We start from the raw sequence: 15,889 nt of genomic DNA, 5'->3' as shown, positions 1-15,889 counted from the left end.
TAAATAGAACCCTTTATCTTTCATAACAGGAGACAACAGATCTGTCCCTTTATGGCCAATATTTCCCTATACATGCGATCAGATCACACTAACAAACGGCACAGCAGAAGACACAAGCAGAGGAAATGATTTATTTAACATGGGCCATGCAGAGTCCTTCTCCAGTGTCTGTTATACCCAGTGTTTAACCATCTGCTCCCTCTTCTCCCATCTGCTGCTTTCAGCATTGTTCTGGCTGTGAGAAATGCCTCTACATTGTTCCATGCTGCTATGTCTGCCATATAGATCACAACCAAAAGGAAAGAGAAAATACAGACACTTCCTTCCACATCCCTTTTTATGCTCACTGATGCCATTTTCTATTTTCCAATTGAACACAATATAAAAATATAATAATAATAATGGCATAATAATAATAATAACAATAATAGAGGATTGATATTTTGAAGCATTTTACTATGAAAAGTGGTTGCAGTGCAGAAATATTTGAATGTTACTAGATTGTAAGCTCTTCGGGGCAGGGTCCTCTCCTCCTGTATCACTGTCTGTATTAGTCTGTCATTTGCAATTCCTATTTAATGTACAGCGCTGCGTAATATGTTGGCGCTATATAAATCCTGTTTAATAATAATAATAATAATAATAATAATAATGTAATATTTTAATAATTGTTACAAATTTTTAATAACAAATTATTCACACAATGGGTGCAGTTACTGTCTGAAGGTTTACTGCGCAAAGTTTATTTTATACTTTAATACTAATATATTTATATATTATATATATTTATATTTAATATTATATATTTATAATACATTGGTTTTTAAATGGGCTGACAGCATACCTTAAAACATAAAAGTGACCCGTTTCCAGAATAACATTGCATGATGCTGCAACATGTCACATGGTTGTCTGAAGAAAGTAAAAAGCTTAATAATAAACAGCCATATTATGAATTAGCCATATTATGAATAACAAGATATAATTGAACAGCTGACTAAACGATTCAATAACAAAACTAACTTGCTGAAACAATCCAGAAACTTTCACTGCAGTATTTTTCTCTGCCACTAGATGTCCTTAGTCTGATGGTCAGCAGTATTCAACCTACTTCCCTTGAGTCCAGGCCATCCTGAATCAGTTTGTGAATGAACCATGAAAGAAGAAGGAGCATTGTGATGAGCTCATCTTCCTGTTACTTTGCTTTCCCCTACTACGAGCATACTTCTCAGCAGGCAAACTGATTGTCTACTTGTACTGCTGTATGGAGAGACTGGTCCCAGGTCATATTTACATTGCAAAAATTACCTAAAGTCATGTATCCATTATGTATGGTTGCAATGGGGGAGAATGTGAATAAGATTTTATAAATACCCTCCTTATATGGGGTACACACTATGTATATTTTATATTAAGGGGTGCACCCTGAAGTGTTTTACTGGCTGCTGGTTGTCCGTTTATGATGAGGATGTGTATGGACTCCCTTCTACAGGTTTTAGATTTCATTTATATTGGTTTTGGGTAATTTTTTCAACTTATTTTATTTGTTTTTAAACATTTTTAGATTTTTCAACTCATGTGAGGATGGAAATGTTTCCAACAGGGACACATTTTAGTATGGTGGAGAAGGGTTACAACTTTAATGACAACCAGTTTCCAGATGTGCGTCATAGGGATAAGAAATAAAGAAAAATACTCCAAAAATGAAAAGAAGAAAAAGCATAACTCTTCCTGCCCTATCCAATGTCTGGATTTAGTATTTAACTGGATGACTTTAACCCATTCAGTATCTCAGCGCACCTTTCGGATATTTATCTAGAATGTATGTGGGCATCTCCTTTGGTGAAAAGACATCGGGCTGGATAAAGTGATTCCTTTCTTTAGATACAGGGGTGATGTGGGGTGCCTTGTGCTCCCACATATAAGAGCATTTGAAGCTGCACATTTATGAAGTGATAATTAATAATTGAGTCAATCTGATTTTACCATTTGCTGTTTTCAGATGAAGAATTCTTAATTTTATTAATGGTTTGGCTTTGTTCTCTGTAGACGATCTGCCGCACTCTCCCCTGTTGCCCTCTTGTTCACCATTGCACACATTCACCAGACTTTCATTGCCCTGTAAATGACTATTCTAGCCTAAAATCCTCATTTATATTCTGCCCATGTACCAGACGTCGGGAAAGTTTACAACTCCTACAAATGTGCAAGACTAATTCTGTGGACATCAAATATAGCCAAATCTACAATGAATGGGCTCACATTTGTCTGCACTTGCTAAATATGCCCAAAACAGGTGCAAATAAAACGATTCCCAAGTGTCCTTTCTTTATCTTATCCCTAACAAATAACTTTTATTATACAAAAATCACTTCTAATAAAGTTTATCTCTGCCTAGACTACAAATGTAAAGTATGAAAGTATGTACATGTTCTTAACAAACAATAAAAAAGTTTTAAAGTAAGCCATCCCCGACCTCTGTAGCTGCAGGCACTGTGGAGTAATTCATCCCAAAAACATCATACAAGAAATTCTGGAGTCATTGTAAGTCTGCAAAGTCATTGTTGCCATAAAAAAATATAGGCTTAGGAATATTAATGTCCTTGTTGTGAACTTTGAAGAATATGTTATTGACAATTCCTGCTGCTACAAGGGTCAGCAATAGCTACCCTTTATATGTATTTGGCTGTGGTGTAGGTTTCATGCAGTATCTCAGTGCATCAGTGCAACTGCTTTCAATGGGACCACTTTTACAAATGGTTGGAAGGGTTGACTAGAAGCAGGAGAGCAACTATGTCATGATACATTGCAGCCAGCGACCATACAATGCAACGTACTTTTATTGATGTTTATTATATATGTATTACAAGCAGCTTGTATTATCCTATAAAGTATTGCTGAATAATATGACGCCTCTTTGTGTGTATGGTCACAGAAAACCAAATTCAGAAACCTGGATGATCTTCCTTAGATCTAAGAAGATGTGTTGCAGTATTTAATTGACAGATCCCTGTAGCACCTGGTAGGATTTTATACATTTTAATTGCTGCCTGTGACAACATTGTGTGTAATAAACAGAACAATATGAATGATAAGAATGTATGTGCAGATTGCCTGCTCTTCCCGCTAGAAAATGCTGCTGATTATTAGTTATGACCTCCAAGGTTTATTAGAGAGGATCATAGATAATGAACAGACCTGCTCTTGGAAGATAAAAATCTAAAACTATATATATATAATAAAACTTTTTATTCTGGTGTACATAGCTAATAAAATCTACAGACTTGGAACCTCCTCACCTGGCTTTATATTGTTTCTTTTCTTCTTATATAAATATATGGTTACCTGACAGGGTTTGTGTGTTAGTAACCAGGTGGCTCCAATGGCATAAAATTCTTATTATCTCATGTAGTCAGATACCAGGCTGCTTAGACTTTAGTTTTAGGAAGTCAAAGCTTTTTACACATGGAAAGCAAAATGGATAATAAATAAATATGGGTTCGCAGACCTTTAGCCTATGTAAGACATGAGGCCTATAAATTCCTCTAAAATGTAAACTTCCCATTTATGATGGTATATGATTATCACCCAATGCTGCTCAGGATACACGACAATTGAGATGATGGTATTGGTCAATAAAATATTCCTAACTTTTACACACACTATATTATAGGATTGTATTATAGGATCTGCTTAAAAGCTAGTTGAAAACATCATCCTTTTGTCTGATCAGCTTATTTATCAGAAGAAGAGTAAATATATAATCTGGTGAACTATTCAGATGAATAAATGAATTTCTTCTTCATTTTAAGATGACATACATGACCTATGTACACATAGTTCACATACAAAGAGTTCTGATGCTGGACACAACAAAGCAAGGTCAATGGAAAACACAAGGACCCATCTGTCAAAGTGGAAAAAAAAAACTGTCTTTATTACCCCATGAGGACCAGACTGAGTTTTTATTTTCTAGTACAGATTGAAATCTGATTGAAAGATGTTCGGTACAGGACAAAAGTTGGCAAAGCTAACAAAGCAGAATAAGGATCTTTATTTTTAAAAAGTGACAGCTGGCTCCCATGAGATTGTTCACATGACCCAACCTAATGATCCCTATCCTTGTGTAATGCTTTGTGAATGAAGCTTATGGAGAGTTCTTAATTAAGTTACATTACTGTCTCGGAACCAAGGATAGCACCACTTGATTGTCTCTTAGGCTCCGTACACGCATCAGATGATTATCACCCAGCATGATTAGTCTGAATCTGACAAGTGCACAGTGATTGCCCGATATTGTTCATAGATCCATTACAATGGATCCACTAACAACGACTGGGGAAGATCGTTATACAAGACAAGGGAGGAGAGCACAGCGGAGTGCCTCCTCTCCATAAAACAGAATGGGGTTGTGTGTACAACGCTCGTTCGTTCTCTTGTGAATATCTGTCACTAGAAACAATCATAAAAAGTCATTTTCAGCAACAAAAAAGTACCATGTGCATGCAGCCCTAATCTCATAAACTGATCAGATCTACCCCTGGAATTTTCATCTATTGACATATATAATTATAAGAGTATGCAGATAATGGCAGATTTATTATATTGGATTACAAACTATACTAGATGAAACATATTGTGGTTTATATACATGAGGAGAATCTATGCATGCTCACTTTAACACAAAGGTGATTTGGATAATATTAATTTATTTGTAGATATCAATTATTGCTATATTAGTGTTTAGATACCAGCTGATACAAACTGCTCTAAATACCCGACAAATACTGGCTGGGGGGACGTAAATCTCTGTGAGCAACATTTGTTGTTTGTTTAAATGTATTTTCATTTTAATGTTAATGAAATTAGCTGTAGATATTTATTATTGAATTTGTTATAATAGGTCTCTGTGTTCCTGAGGAAGCAGACTCTGTTCCGCGAAACGTGTAGAACCAACATTAAAAAAAGAAACTGGAGCATCAAAATTAAAGTAAACCTTATGAATTTTTAATTTTTTAAAATAAATGTATTTTAGTATTTTGTGATTATATGTTTATTGTCAAATTAGTCCCGCTAAAAATGTTTTCACTTTTGTGTGAAAATTGATATCTATTGACATGACAACTTCGTAGCATAGTGCAAACAGAATAATATGAACACTACGAGATTTATTAATACTTTAGACTTCTGGAAACAGTTTTCTTGGGTGCACACACACAAGCATATATACATTAGTAATGAGCCCCAACAATAAAGACAAAAACTAGGAACTTTATTTTCTATAAATTTTCAATATAATCTTCATGAAGCAGAATGCACCTTTCAGATCTTTCTTTTAAGGCCTTTATACCCGTTTTAAAAAACTCAACATCTTGGCCAATAAGGAAGTCCCCAAACAGCCTTGATGACATTTTATGTTGATGGCATTTCTTTAAAATTCCAAATAGGTAATGGTCCAATGGGGCCATATCTGGCGAATAAGGTGGGTGTTCTAACAATTCAAAGCTGCATTCATGAATTGTGGCGCATTGTCCTAATAAATCAAAATGCCAATTTTTAAATTTGTTTAAAATATATATAATAGTTATACTTTTTGGTCAAATTTATTCTCGGGCTTTATATTGTTTTACAATATTATTTTTTATTTACAGAGTTTTTTTTTTATATTTTTAATATTTATATGTTAGGCTCACTACTTGTCAAACAGCCCTTGTATATGTTTTATGCTGCACTTTCTCTATAGATTTGTACATGCATACCTGTACACACACATATATTTCACATCCATGACTTAAAAAACTGGGAGTAATAATCTTTATTGGAATAAAAGTCTGACATGGTTTAGGATATATATTATATTTTTATTTGTAATAAGAAATCTAAATTATTTTAAGTGAATAGAAACGTTACATGAAGAGATCTGTAATAAATAGGGGAAGAAGAAGCCTTCTACAATGCAGGCTACAAACGTGGGGCTTCAGCCAGAAGCACTGGGTCTTTAGTACACCTAAAGGGGTTTGGACCCCAATGTGTTAAACAAAGCATATCTATAAGATACATAATGGTAGGAAAGACACGCTAGGACTGACAACAGCTTCACTCTCTGCTCCTACACCCAGTGTAACTGCAGGAGACAAGGAACATACAGTGACAGGGAATAATGTAAGGAGACAGAGGTGAGCAGAGCGAGTCTGCCTATGGGTTGCCCAGTCTGCACTATGATGACCGTGTCACTAAGCTGGCATTAATTACCAGGGCCTCCACATCTGTAGGGAGCCTACATGGGGGCAATGTTTTTGCAGAACATTAGTATGTTGCTCTGGGTCAGGATCAGGTTTCAGAGCTGGTGACATGACCCTTCCAACAGTCTTCTCACAGGTTAGGGGCAGCTCAGGGTTGGCATCCTTGGCCCTAGGAAGAGATTTCAGCAGATGGTTGAGAAGACGAGCACCCAGTGCTTGGTCCATCCAGTCACAGTTCAGGAGCAGATTGTGGAGTTCATGCATACATTGGATGTATCCTGTGCTGAATCTCTGTTGGGATTCCACACACTGAGAACTTTCACCTAAGAGAACACAAAAAGAACACAAACAAAGATTCACTCATCAACAACATAAAAGCAATCATGCCAAAGTCTATTATTTTTTTTTCCAATTTTGCTGGGTCTTTGTTTATTTCCTGACCCTTGGATTGGTTAGAACAGGGGTCCCCAACTCCCGGTTTGACTGACTGGTAGGCCACTAAAGCACTGAGACCAGCGGGGCTTCGTGGCTCTGGCCAGTGCACCGCCTAGGAGAAGAACCTTGCTGGGAGGGCGCACCAGCCAGAGCCGCGGACCATGTCTCCAATACAGATCGCAGACTCAGGACCATAGAGGGGTTGTGTCTATGGACACAACCCACCCACTCTCCCAACGCAGGCTCAGACGTATGATTGGAGAGTGGGCGGGTTCTGGCATTATGACATCACTCAGGGGAAAGTTTTTTCACCTTTTAGTGACACAGTCCGTAGAGCTCCAAAAGGTTGGGGACTACTGGGTTAGAACACAAGAAGGCTGAGATTACAGTATTATGGAGAGTACCCTAGTGTGACCCAATGTGGGGTGCAGGCATCAGTGCTGGGCGTTACTTTCAATGTAGGGCCTAACTAGAAGTGCTATTCAGGACAATATTCTATTGTCATTTACTAGGCAGGGGATACTGCAAGGTTTGTTTAGATATATTGGAGAGAATAATGTTCTTAATGACTGCTGGCAGTAAAATTCAGTTGTATGTGATGAGTTCAAAGAGTATTATTATTAATACTACTAATAATAAACAGTATTTATAAAGCGCCAACATATTAGACACCACTGTACAAAATCAATAATCATGTCACTAGCTGTCCCTAGCTCACAATCAAATGTCCATACTATAGTCATATGTCATTAATATAGTCCAAGGGCAATATATGGGGGGAAGCATGTTTTTGGAATGTGGGAGGAAACCAGAGTACCCGGAGGAAACCCACGCGAACCTGCAAACTCCATGCAGATAGTGTCCACATTGTTGCCCATTTATTGTGAATATTGTACATTTATTGCCTATGCATTGTATTAAGTGCCCAATTATTGCTCATGTATTATAAGGATTCCCTGTTTAGTAGTATAACAGCAGCCTATTTGTTGCTTTTGGTTTGTAATAAATGCCTGTGCGGTTTCCATAAATCGACATGACAAAAGTATTTGCTGCCCAGGTCACAATTGGCTGCTTGCAGCCTATATATTGTCAGAAATGTTATGGGGATTGTTTGCCTACATAGAATCTCTATCTAACCCTGCATAGTTTTATATATCTGGGATATTGGTAATCCTCACCACCATCTCCCCCAACTTCACCTCCACAAATTTTGATGGCAATACCTCTGGGCTTTGCAATACATTTATAGTTTGAATTTTAAATTTGTCAAAATGGCAAAAATAGGTGCAATTTTCAACTTCCAACTTCTATGACTTCCTTGGGGTAGTCACTGGGATTTAAGTTTCTCATCTGCTTTCAGTTGTTGCAGAGCTCCCTCTAGTGACAGAAAAGAAAAATACTAAAGATTTATGAAAAGCCTCTCACCTGTGGTTCTGTTTCTCTGGATGTTTTCCAGATGTCTCACAGTCATCTCCAGGATATCTGCTTTCTCCAGCTTGGACTGCTAAAAAGACATCAGATAAAACAGCTATGTCACTCTGCAATGCCAGGATACAAATTGAAAAAAACAATTTTTTTTGGTGCAAAATGTCATGGGCCAAGCTACCCTAATGAAGCATAAAGCACCTAGTACAGTATTTAAATGCAAAATTTAAGGTGTCTAAAATATGCGTAATATTAATGTGTCTGTCTTTTTGGCATGGAGATCCCATAGTCATTATCCACCATTGCTGGGTAATTTTATTAACTGAACACAAAGAAAAGCAATGAAGTCCATACAATATTAAACCATAGTGCAGTTTAATTGATAGGGGTTTTCTTCACTTAGTACTGAAGCTAAACCTGAAAATATCTCTGAACAAGCTTTTGTACAGAGTATTAAAAGAAGGAATCATAAATATCACCCAATATCCTGATTATTACCAGAATACGTTAAATGTAAAAAAGTGATCTCATAACATTATTGGTTACCGAGGATAGGATATTAAACTTTTTAGAAAATAGATTTACACAGCATAAACTTTAAATAAATATGTCATGGTAAGATTTACAAAGGAAAAATCTGAATATGCAAACTCATTCTCAGTACAGTGGGCAGCTCTCCATATGTGCCGGTCTATTTAAGACAAATATGTACTTACTATTATATCATTATATGTGAAACAATAAAATGGGGGATCAAGTGCAGAGGATTTAATAAAAGAGATTTTTTCACTTGTTAAGGATGAAATTGTTGCTTTAACCAAAATTTAGGTAAAATACATAAATAATTGGGTATGCACAGTTTTTCAGCTTAAAATAGAATTAATGTTGCACTTTTAAGAATCAATGATCAGGCTTCAGTATTGTAGTCATGGACAGGTGGTGTTCCTTCTGCAATAATTCTTCTACCTGCCTGATCACTGCAGGCAATACATTTGAATACCAGGAATGAATGAACACCAGTACGGGAGTTACACCATCCCAGCCCTTCCAATGGAGATGGCTGAAGATTGAAAGGAGGAAGCAAAGAAAGAAGAAGAAGGTGTTCTTTAAGGGAATGGGTACAGGTGAGTATAGTTCAGCTTTAACATCTAATTTCCTTTTTTTTTTTGTTTAACCTTTTAATATATTTTCTCATCTGTTCTTGTTCAATCATAGTGGCCCTTCCAGAGACTTTTCTACAGCACACTGGAATATTGATATAAAAGTGATTGACACAACCATTGTAATAAATATGCAAATATGCAAACCACGTAAAAAATGTGTGAATAAAATATAACTCATTTTTTAAAAATTCTATCTTAAATTTTGCTTTCCTTTTTTTTATTTATTATATTTATTATTCTTCCTAATTACCAAGCTAGTTACAAATTAAAATAAAACCTTTCAGTTTGTATTGTCTTATTTCTTTATTTTATTTTAGACCTAGTGACAGAAATACTGATTAGTATTTTTTTAATATAGGCAGATCAGGACTGAAAACATCATAGCATCCTGTGTCAGTATATCTCTGAAAAGTCCTGATCTTGGGAAGGGTGATGCTACAATCAATATGCCTTGATGGATATGTATCCGTCTGGAGGGGTTGGCATTCCTAGGCATTTGCAAGCTCCCTTGTCATGACAAGCATCCCTGATTGAAATCCAGTAAATGAAAGGGGTAGTTCAGGGACAGTCACACTGGGGAGAAAAGGGCTAAAAATGCTGCCCTCCAGCCAGGAAATAGGGCAGGCTCCATATTGCTGCAGGTTCTAGTGCACACTGTGAGAAACTGTAAATATGAATAATGTATTTGCTTACGATTAGATTCGTTTATACTAATAATCCAGGACTCTGCTCCTATAGCACATTCATATTGATAACTACACACATCCAATTTACTGCTTATTATCCATCACTGACATATACCAGGAACATGAGTTTGTCTAATAGGCCAGGTCACAGCAAGATCTGTATTGATCATGTGGATACAAGAAACGTGACAACCGTGTACTGCAAACAGGCTGAATTGTATATATTAATTTCCTGCACTGTCGCCATCAGAGATTTCCTTCTTCTCCATCAGTGACTAAATGGGAAGTGAGGGGAATTTTTCCCAAATGGGAAATGAAAAAAATGATGAATATTCTAAGGGCCATTTCAGTGATTGCTGTTAGAAGCTCATCACATGCATGGAAATGTAAAGAAAACCTGTTTTCCTTAAATATGATTGGGTGGCTAAAGTGTTAAGATCCTCCAATGATTCATTAGCTATGTGAATTATCCCTTTGCTAAGTGAACAGCCTTCACAGCATTAGTAAACCCCAAACCAAAGGCAGAATAATTCTATGGACAGCTTTCTTGCTTTACATTGTTGATGTCTTTGCTTTCATTCCAATAAGGAATATCACTAATGTGTTTGTATTTCTGTCTCTCCACTGATTGCTCCTATTGTTATAGCTGTGATTTATTGTCTGTGTACACCTAATAGGTGCAGTGTATAGGGAGACACTTACATCAAGATGGAAAGCTCTGATTACAGTTTCCTTCAGTTGTTCCAGGCAAGAATTAATTCTCTCTCTTCTCTTACGTTCTATGAGTGGCTTTCTGAGCTATGAAGAGGACGATAAAAAGTTCATGTGAAAATACTTATATTTGCTGAAGGTTACCATTTGTAAAGATTTTAGGGGTTTAAGAAAATGGGTGAACTGTTTTCAAATCTGCATTCTACTCTACTTTCTACATTGTGCTGTGCATTCAATACTGTACTCCATACACTATGCTATACATGCTACACCAAACAAGGCTCCACTCTATATACTATTGTGCATTATATGTTTAACAACTCAACTCATTGTTGAGTATTGTAAACATTGTTGTGTATTGTATGGAGGGCTCCTCTCTATACAGTGTGCTGTGGATTGTATCATTCAAAAGGTTCTGCCTGTGCTGTACATTCTATATTTAACAGGATTCTATTCTGTACACTGTGCTGTACATTCTACACTTCACAAGGCTCCTCTATATGTTGTGCTGTACATTCTATATTTAACAGGATTACAGTCTGTACACTGTGCTGTACATTCTACACTTAAGAAGCCTCAATTCTATACACTGTGTCATACATTCAATAGTTCACAGGGCTCCCCTCTATACACTGTGCTGTATATTCTACACTTCACATGGCTCCCCTTTATACATTGTGCTATACATTCTATACTTCACAGGACTCCATTCTTTACACTGTGCTGTACATTCTCCATTTAACAACGCTCTACTCAAAAAATTGTGCTGTACATTGTAAGTTTAACAAGGCTCCACTGTGTATATTATGTGCTGTACATTATTTACACATGGTACACATATAGATACTCTAGATATATAAATATACTCTACTATGCTGCAACCTATACACTATGCAGTACATTGTATACTCTGTATGCTCTGTTTACCATTCTGTACATTAGATTAGTGCATTACCTCTATAAATTGTATGTTGACTGAAATTCAGAAGCAGTAAATGGCCTTGTGTTTTTATTTTACACTGCTGGACATCATAGCATCAGCATTAGTGTTTACGGGCTTCTGTTTGCTTCAAATGGGTATTGCATTCCTATTAGAAAGATATTACAAATCTATAGAAATGCAAACCTGCTCAAAGCAGGTCAGAAATAGGTCGTGTACCCAAAATGGCATTCCAAAGTATTCTTGGAATATGTCACCTGAGGGATCATTTCATAGGATGTCAAGCCATGCATTTGGAATCTTACAACATTACATTTCATTTCATTTCTATTTCAGGTAATTCAAACCAAATATATCTGAAGTTCCATTTATACTGTGCTGTGCTCTAAGTTTTAGGAGGAGCAGAAAAGTTTAGCACAGCATGTGAGGTCATAGGTCATATCCTGCTACTTTCTATTCTGCATTCAATCCATAAACTGCCTGATACAATCCATAGAAAATATTGATATTCTCCAGACAAGAATGGTTTACTCCCCAACTAACTCAGTTTAGTTGGAATATATTATACTGTGTATCAAAATACTAAATAATTACTTTGTATTTTATTTTAGTATACTGTACTCTTCTGTTCTGTATGCAATTATTCCCTGATGAAGCGGATTTAATCTGCAAAAAGCATCACAATTTGCAAAAATATACTCTTGGTGTTAGGTTGTTGTATGTTTTACCAACCAATGTAACCTTTTTGCCCAGCCTAAAGTCGTATACAGAAATTTAATATTGGAACATGGAGACTTTTTTAGTCTGTGTTTTTTCATGTCTATTTTAAAATAATATGTTACTAATAAAATGTTTTTAGATTTTTATTGTTTAATATGTACTGCCTTAAAAGTCCCACTAAATCTTTGCAATGTTTGTTTCTAACTAACTAAATTTATCAACAGCCATCAATTTGGTTTAAACTTTCAGACTATAATTGCCATTTAATGAGCAACCTGATTGGTCACTGTTTAATTAATGACAATTAAGAAACATGCAGTTCACTTCAAAGAGCTGCTGGAGATCCCCACTCATCACTGAGCTGTATAATATTGGAATAATTGGTCTAAGTTGACATCCTAATATTATTAATAAACAGGATGTATATGTCAACATATTATGCAGCGCTGTACATTAAATAGGGGTTACAAATGACCGACAGACACAGAAAGTGACACAGGAGGAGAGGACCCTGCCCAGAAAAGCCTACAATCTAATATTTAGTTTGGATGTATTGGAATTAATTATTACAAACATGATACATTTAATAAAAAATACATTATTTTATTCCATTCCGAACTACAGAAAAAAAACTACAGCTGGATTATGATTGGTTGGTTTTCGATTCCACTTACCCTATAGACCACCCTTCTGTCACTTCTTACAGTCAGCACAGAATAAATCCAGGCATTGGAATGTCCCCGTTACCTATATGGGAATGTGCAATGATTGTATGGGACTTGGAGAAGACTTGGTATACGGTTGGTAAAAGGCAAGGCAAGGCAGGGCAGAAATTCTTATTTATAGGAATATTATGACCAATAACAAAATGTCAAGTTTTAGTCAAGTTCTAGATTGTAAGCTCTTCGGGGCAGGGTCCTCTTCTCCTGTGTCACTGTCTGTATTCGTCTGTCATTTGCAACTATTTAATGTACAGCATTGCGTAATATGTTGGTGCTATATAAATCCTGTTTATTATTATTATTATTATTATTATTAATACTAATAATAATAATAAAAAAGTTCTATGAGTGGAGGAAGTTGGGTAGGACAGACTGCACAGAGAAAATTTCAAGATCCATAGGCCTTGACATGGCCCTGAGCGTATAAGGGGGTAACATTAAGGTGCCACATGTTTGGAAATATATCATAATGCCCTATGACATACAAACTGAGAATATGAAAAAACTTCCATGAGCAAATGTCATCATTTTCAGGTGAGTTGATGTTGTTACATTCCACCATTGCAGTTATCATAGTCTTGGAGTTTGAGATGCGCTATGCTTGGTCTGACCATTATTGGGGTTTAATTCACAAAGCTTTAACAAAAATCTCTAAAAACAAATACAACATCCTATATGGACTTTTAAGGCATGCAAATATATCACAGAACACCAAAATGTAAAAGACAACATTTTAAATCTTTAATAATAATCATTAATTTGTATTTTACCTTTTGGTGTTCCGTGATATATTTTGAAGTCCTTAAATGATTTGTTTAATGTATTTTTGTGTTTACATTTGAAACTTTGGCATGTGGCATCATATTATAAAAAGATCTATTTAGGGTTGACCTAATTGTCTTAACAATAACAAATCTCATCTGAAAACAATAATATTTTTAATACATATCCTAACCCTGTTGTATTAGCCCTGTGAACTAAATATTGTGCAGTGACCTGTGGCAACCAATCAGAAATCATGCAGCATGCAAACCCTACTGGGCATCTGAATTTTAAAGAGTTGACACCTGGAGATTGGGGGGTAGGCATGGCTGATTATGTCCGGCAGTCTTACCTTCCTTTCCTGCTTGGCACTGGATGGTTTCAGGGGGTCCTTGGCTGCGGCAGACATTGCAATGAGTTGAGATGTTCTTGTCCCAGCAGTGACTGGCCTGTGGTTCTCTCTATCCTCACACTGCCTGAGCTCTTATTGCTGTGCCTGTATAACACTTTCCCGCTCTGGCATTATATACAAGACTCTATTAGCATGTGAATTGCTCTCCCTTCTCCTTCTCTATTGAAAGGTTCCAGGCACAGATGTCCAGATCAGGGTCTTTTGTTTGGATCATACCCCTCCCCAAAATACCCGTGTCACAATGTAACCCCATCACATCCAGGAATGTACTAACTATATATCAGTGCAGTGACTGGAGAAGAAGCGGAGGAGTTGGGTCAAATGTAAGTCTCCACTGAAACATTAAAGAGGAACTCTGTCTAATGGAGAAGAAAGATGTTTTATAATCAGATGGCTAAATCTGCTAAAATGACTAAATACAACCTAAGAACTCAATTTTACAAACTAAAGCAGCCTTTCTTGACTTTTACAATGTAGGAGAACCCTTGACAATAATTCTTATATCCAAAGCTCACAGTATATTAGTGTGATGGTCAGTGGAAGAATGCTTCTTAAAATGCTGGCCAACCACAAGTGCTGGAGTTGTTGTAATACCTAGTAATTGGGACCTATATGTCTCATTCAGATCTATTAATTAGAATTATTAAAAAAAAAACACTTTTTAACATGGTGAACCCCTTAGAATACCTTAAGGTCTTCCAGGAACCCCGGATATGATTACTATATTCACAGCTCACAGTATATTAGTGTGGTGGTCAGTGGGAAGAATGTCACCCTTACAGGTAAGAAAAGATCATTGGTGTCAGTTAATCCGACTTCTGAGGCACAAATTGCTCAAGAAACGCCCAGCAACCTCTGGAGGAACCCTGGTTGGGAAACACTGAAATAAAGTGACCAAAACCTTCAAAGATTGTGTGCAGGTGCTAAGATATTGCCCATGTACATACTACACAGCTGATGAAGAGCAAAAACTTAGGACCATACCTGTTCAGGTAACACATGCTCAGCAGAGGGAGGAGGCACTACACAGACATTCTAATAATAAAATTCTTGCACATGTGGACTGAAGTTCTAGTTAAGAAAAAGAAAGAGATCATGCCGTGTTCTTCTTGCATACATTTTGTGCAACACTGCAAAAAAACAAAACAATATATACATATGCACTGTGGACTGAAGCTGCCATAAGCTCCTTATGCCTCCTTTTATTTTATGGCTCTCTAGCAAATACTGAACAGTGAAAGGACAGCAGCAGCCTGTTGGATCATCACTCTGCTTACTATGCTCTCTCCCACTTTCACAATGTTCTCTTTCAGCACCTATCTGATTCCTAGTCCTGTCCCTACCTTTCAAATCTCAATGTTACTATACAGAGAATAAGGAGAGGCTGACACAAAGTCAACATTTGGTACAGTATTTATTAGTAGAAGATTTTAGTATTTGGAGCTCCTATGGCATTAAAAAGAATATTATGACATGCAAACACTTGTATGGGTGTAGTGTGTTAAACGTATATAAAATATAGAATTTTTACACTCAGAGGAGCACACTAAACAAACTCTAAAAGTTAACATGGTGGAGTCTATTGCCCAGTTGTCTAAAGGAATTGTGCACTAGTGGCATGACACTGTGGGTGGTGAAGAAGCAGTCTAGCACTCCTTCCAGGATTTAAGC

General features: G+C 36.5%; 1 protein-coding gene across 1 annotated transcript; it reads right to left on the bottom strand.

Moving 5' to 3' along the window:
- Positions 1–5,191: 5,191 nt before the first annotated feature.
- LOC140330010 (transcription cofactor HES-6-like) lies at positions 5,192–14,412 on the bottom strand. The gene is made up of 4 exons (XM_072410377.1): positions 14,159–14,412; positions 10,654–10,749; positions 8,103–8,181; positions 5,192–6,565 (listed from the first exon to the last, which is right to left on the bottom strand). The coding sequence occupies exons 1-4, from the start codon at positions 14,213–14,215 to the stop codon at positions 6,249–6,251; spliced, it is 549 nt and encodes a 182-aa protein (XP_072266478.1). The 5' UTR covers positions 14,216–14,412; the 3' UTR covers positions 5,192–6,248.
- Positions 14,413–15,889: the final 1,477 nt, after the last annotated feature.

This window comes from Pyxicephalus adspersus, chromosome 4, assembly GCF_032062135.1.
Source record: "Pyxicephalus adspersus chromosome 4, UCB_Pads_2.0, whole genome shotgun sequence".
Classification (NCBI taxonomy): Eukaryota; Metazoa; Chordata; class Amphibia; order Anura; family Pyxicephalidae; genus Pyxicephalus; species Pyxicephalus adspersus.
The sequence above is the reverse complement of the archived record's forward strand: the minus strand, read 5'-3'. Positions and strand labels throughout refer to the sequence as shown.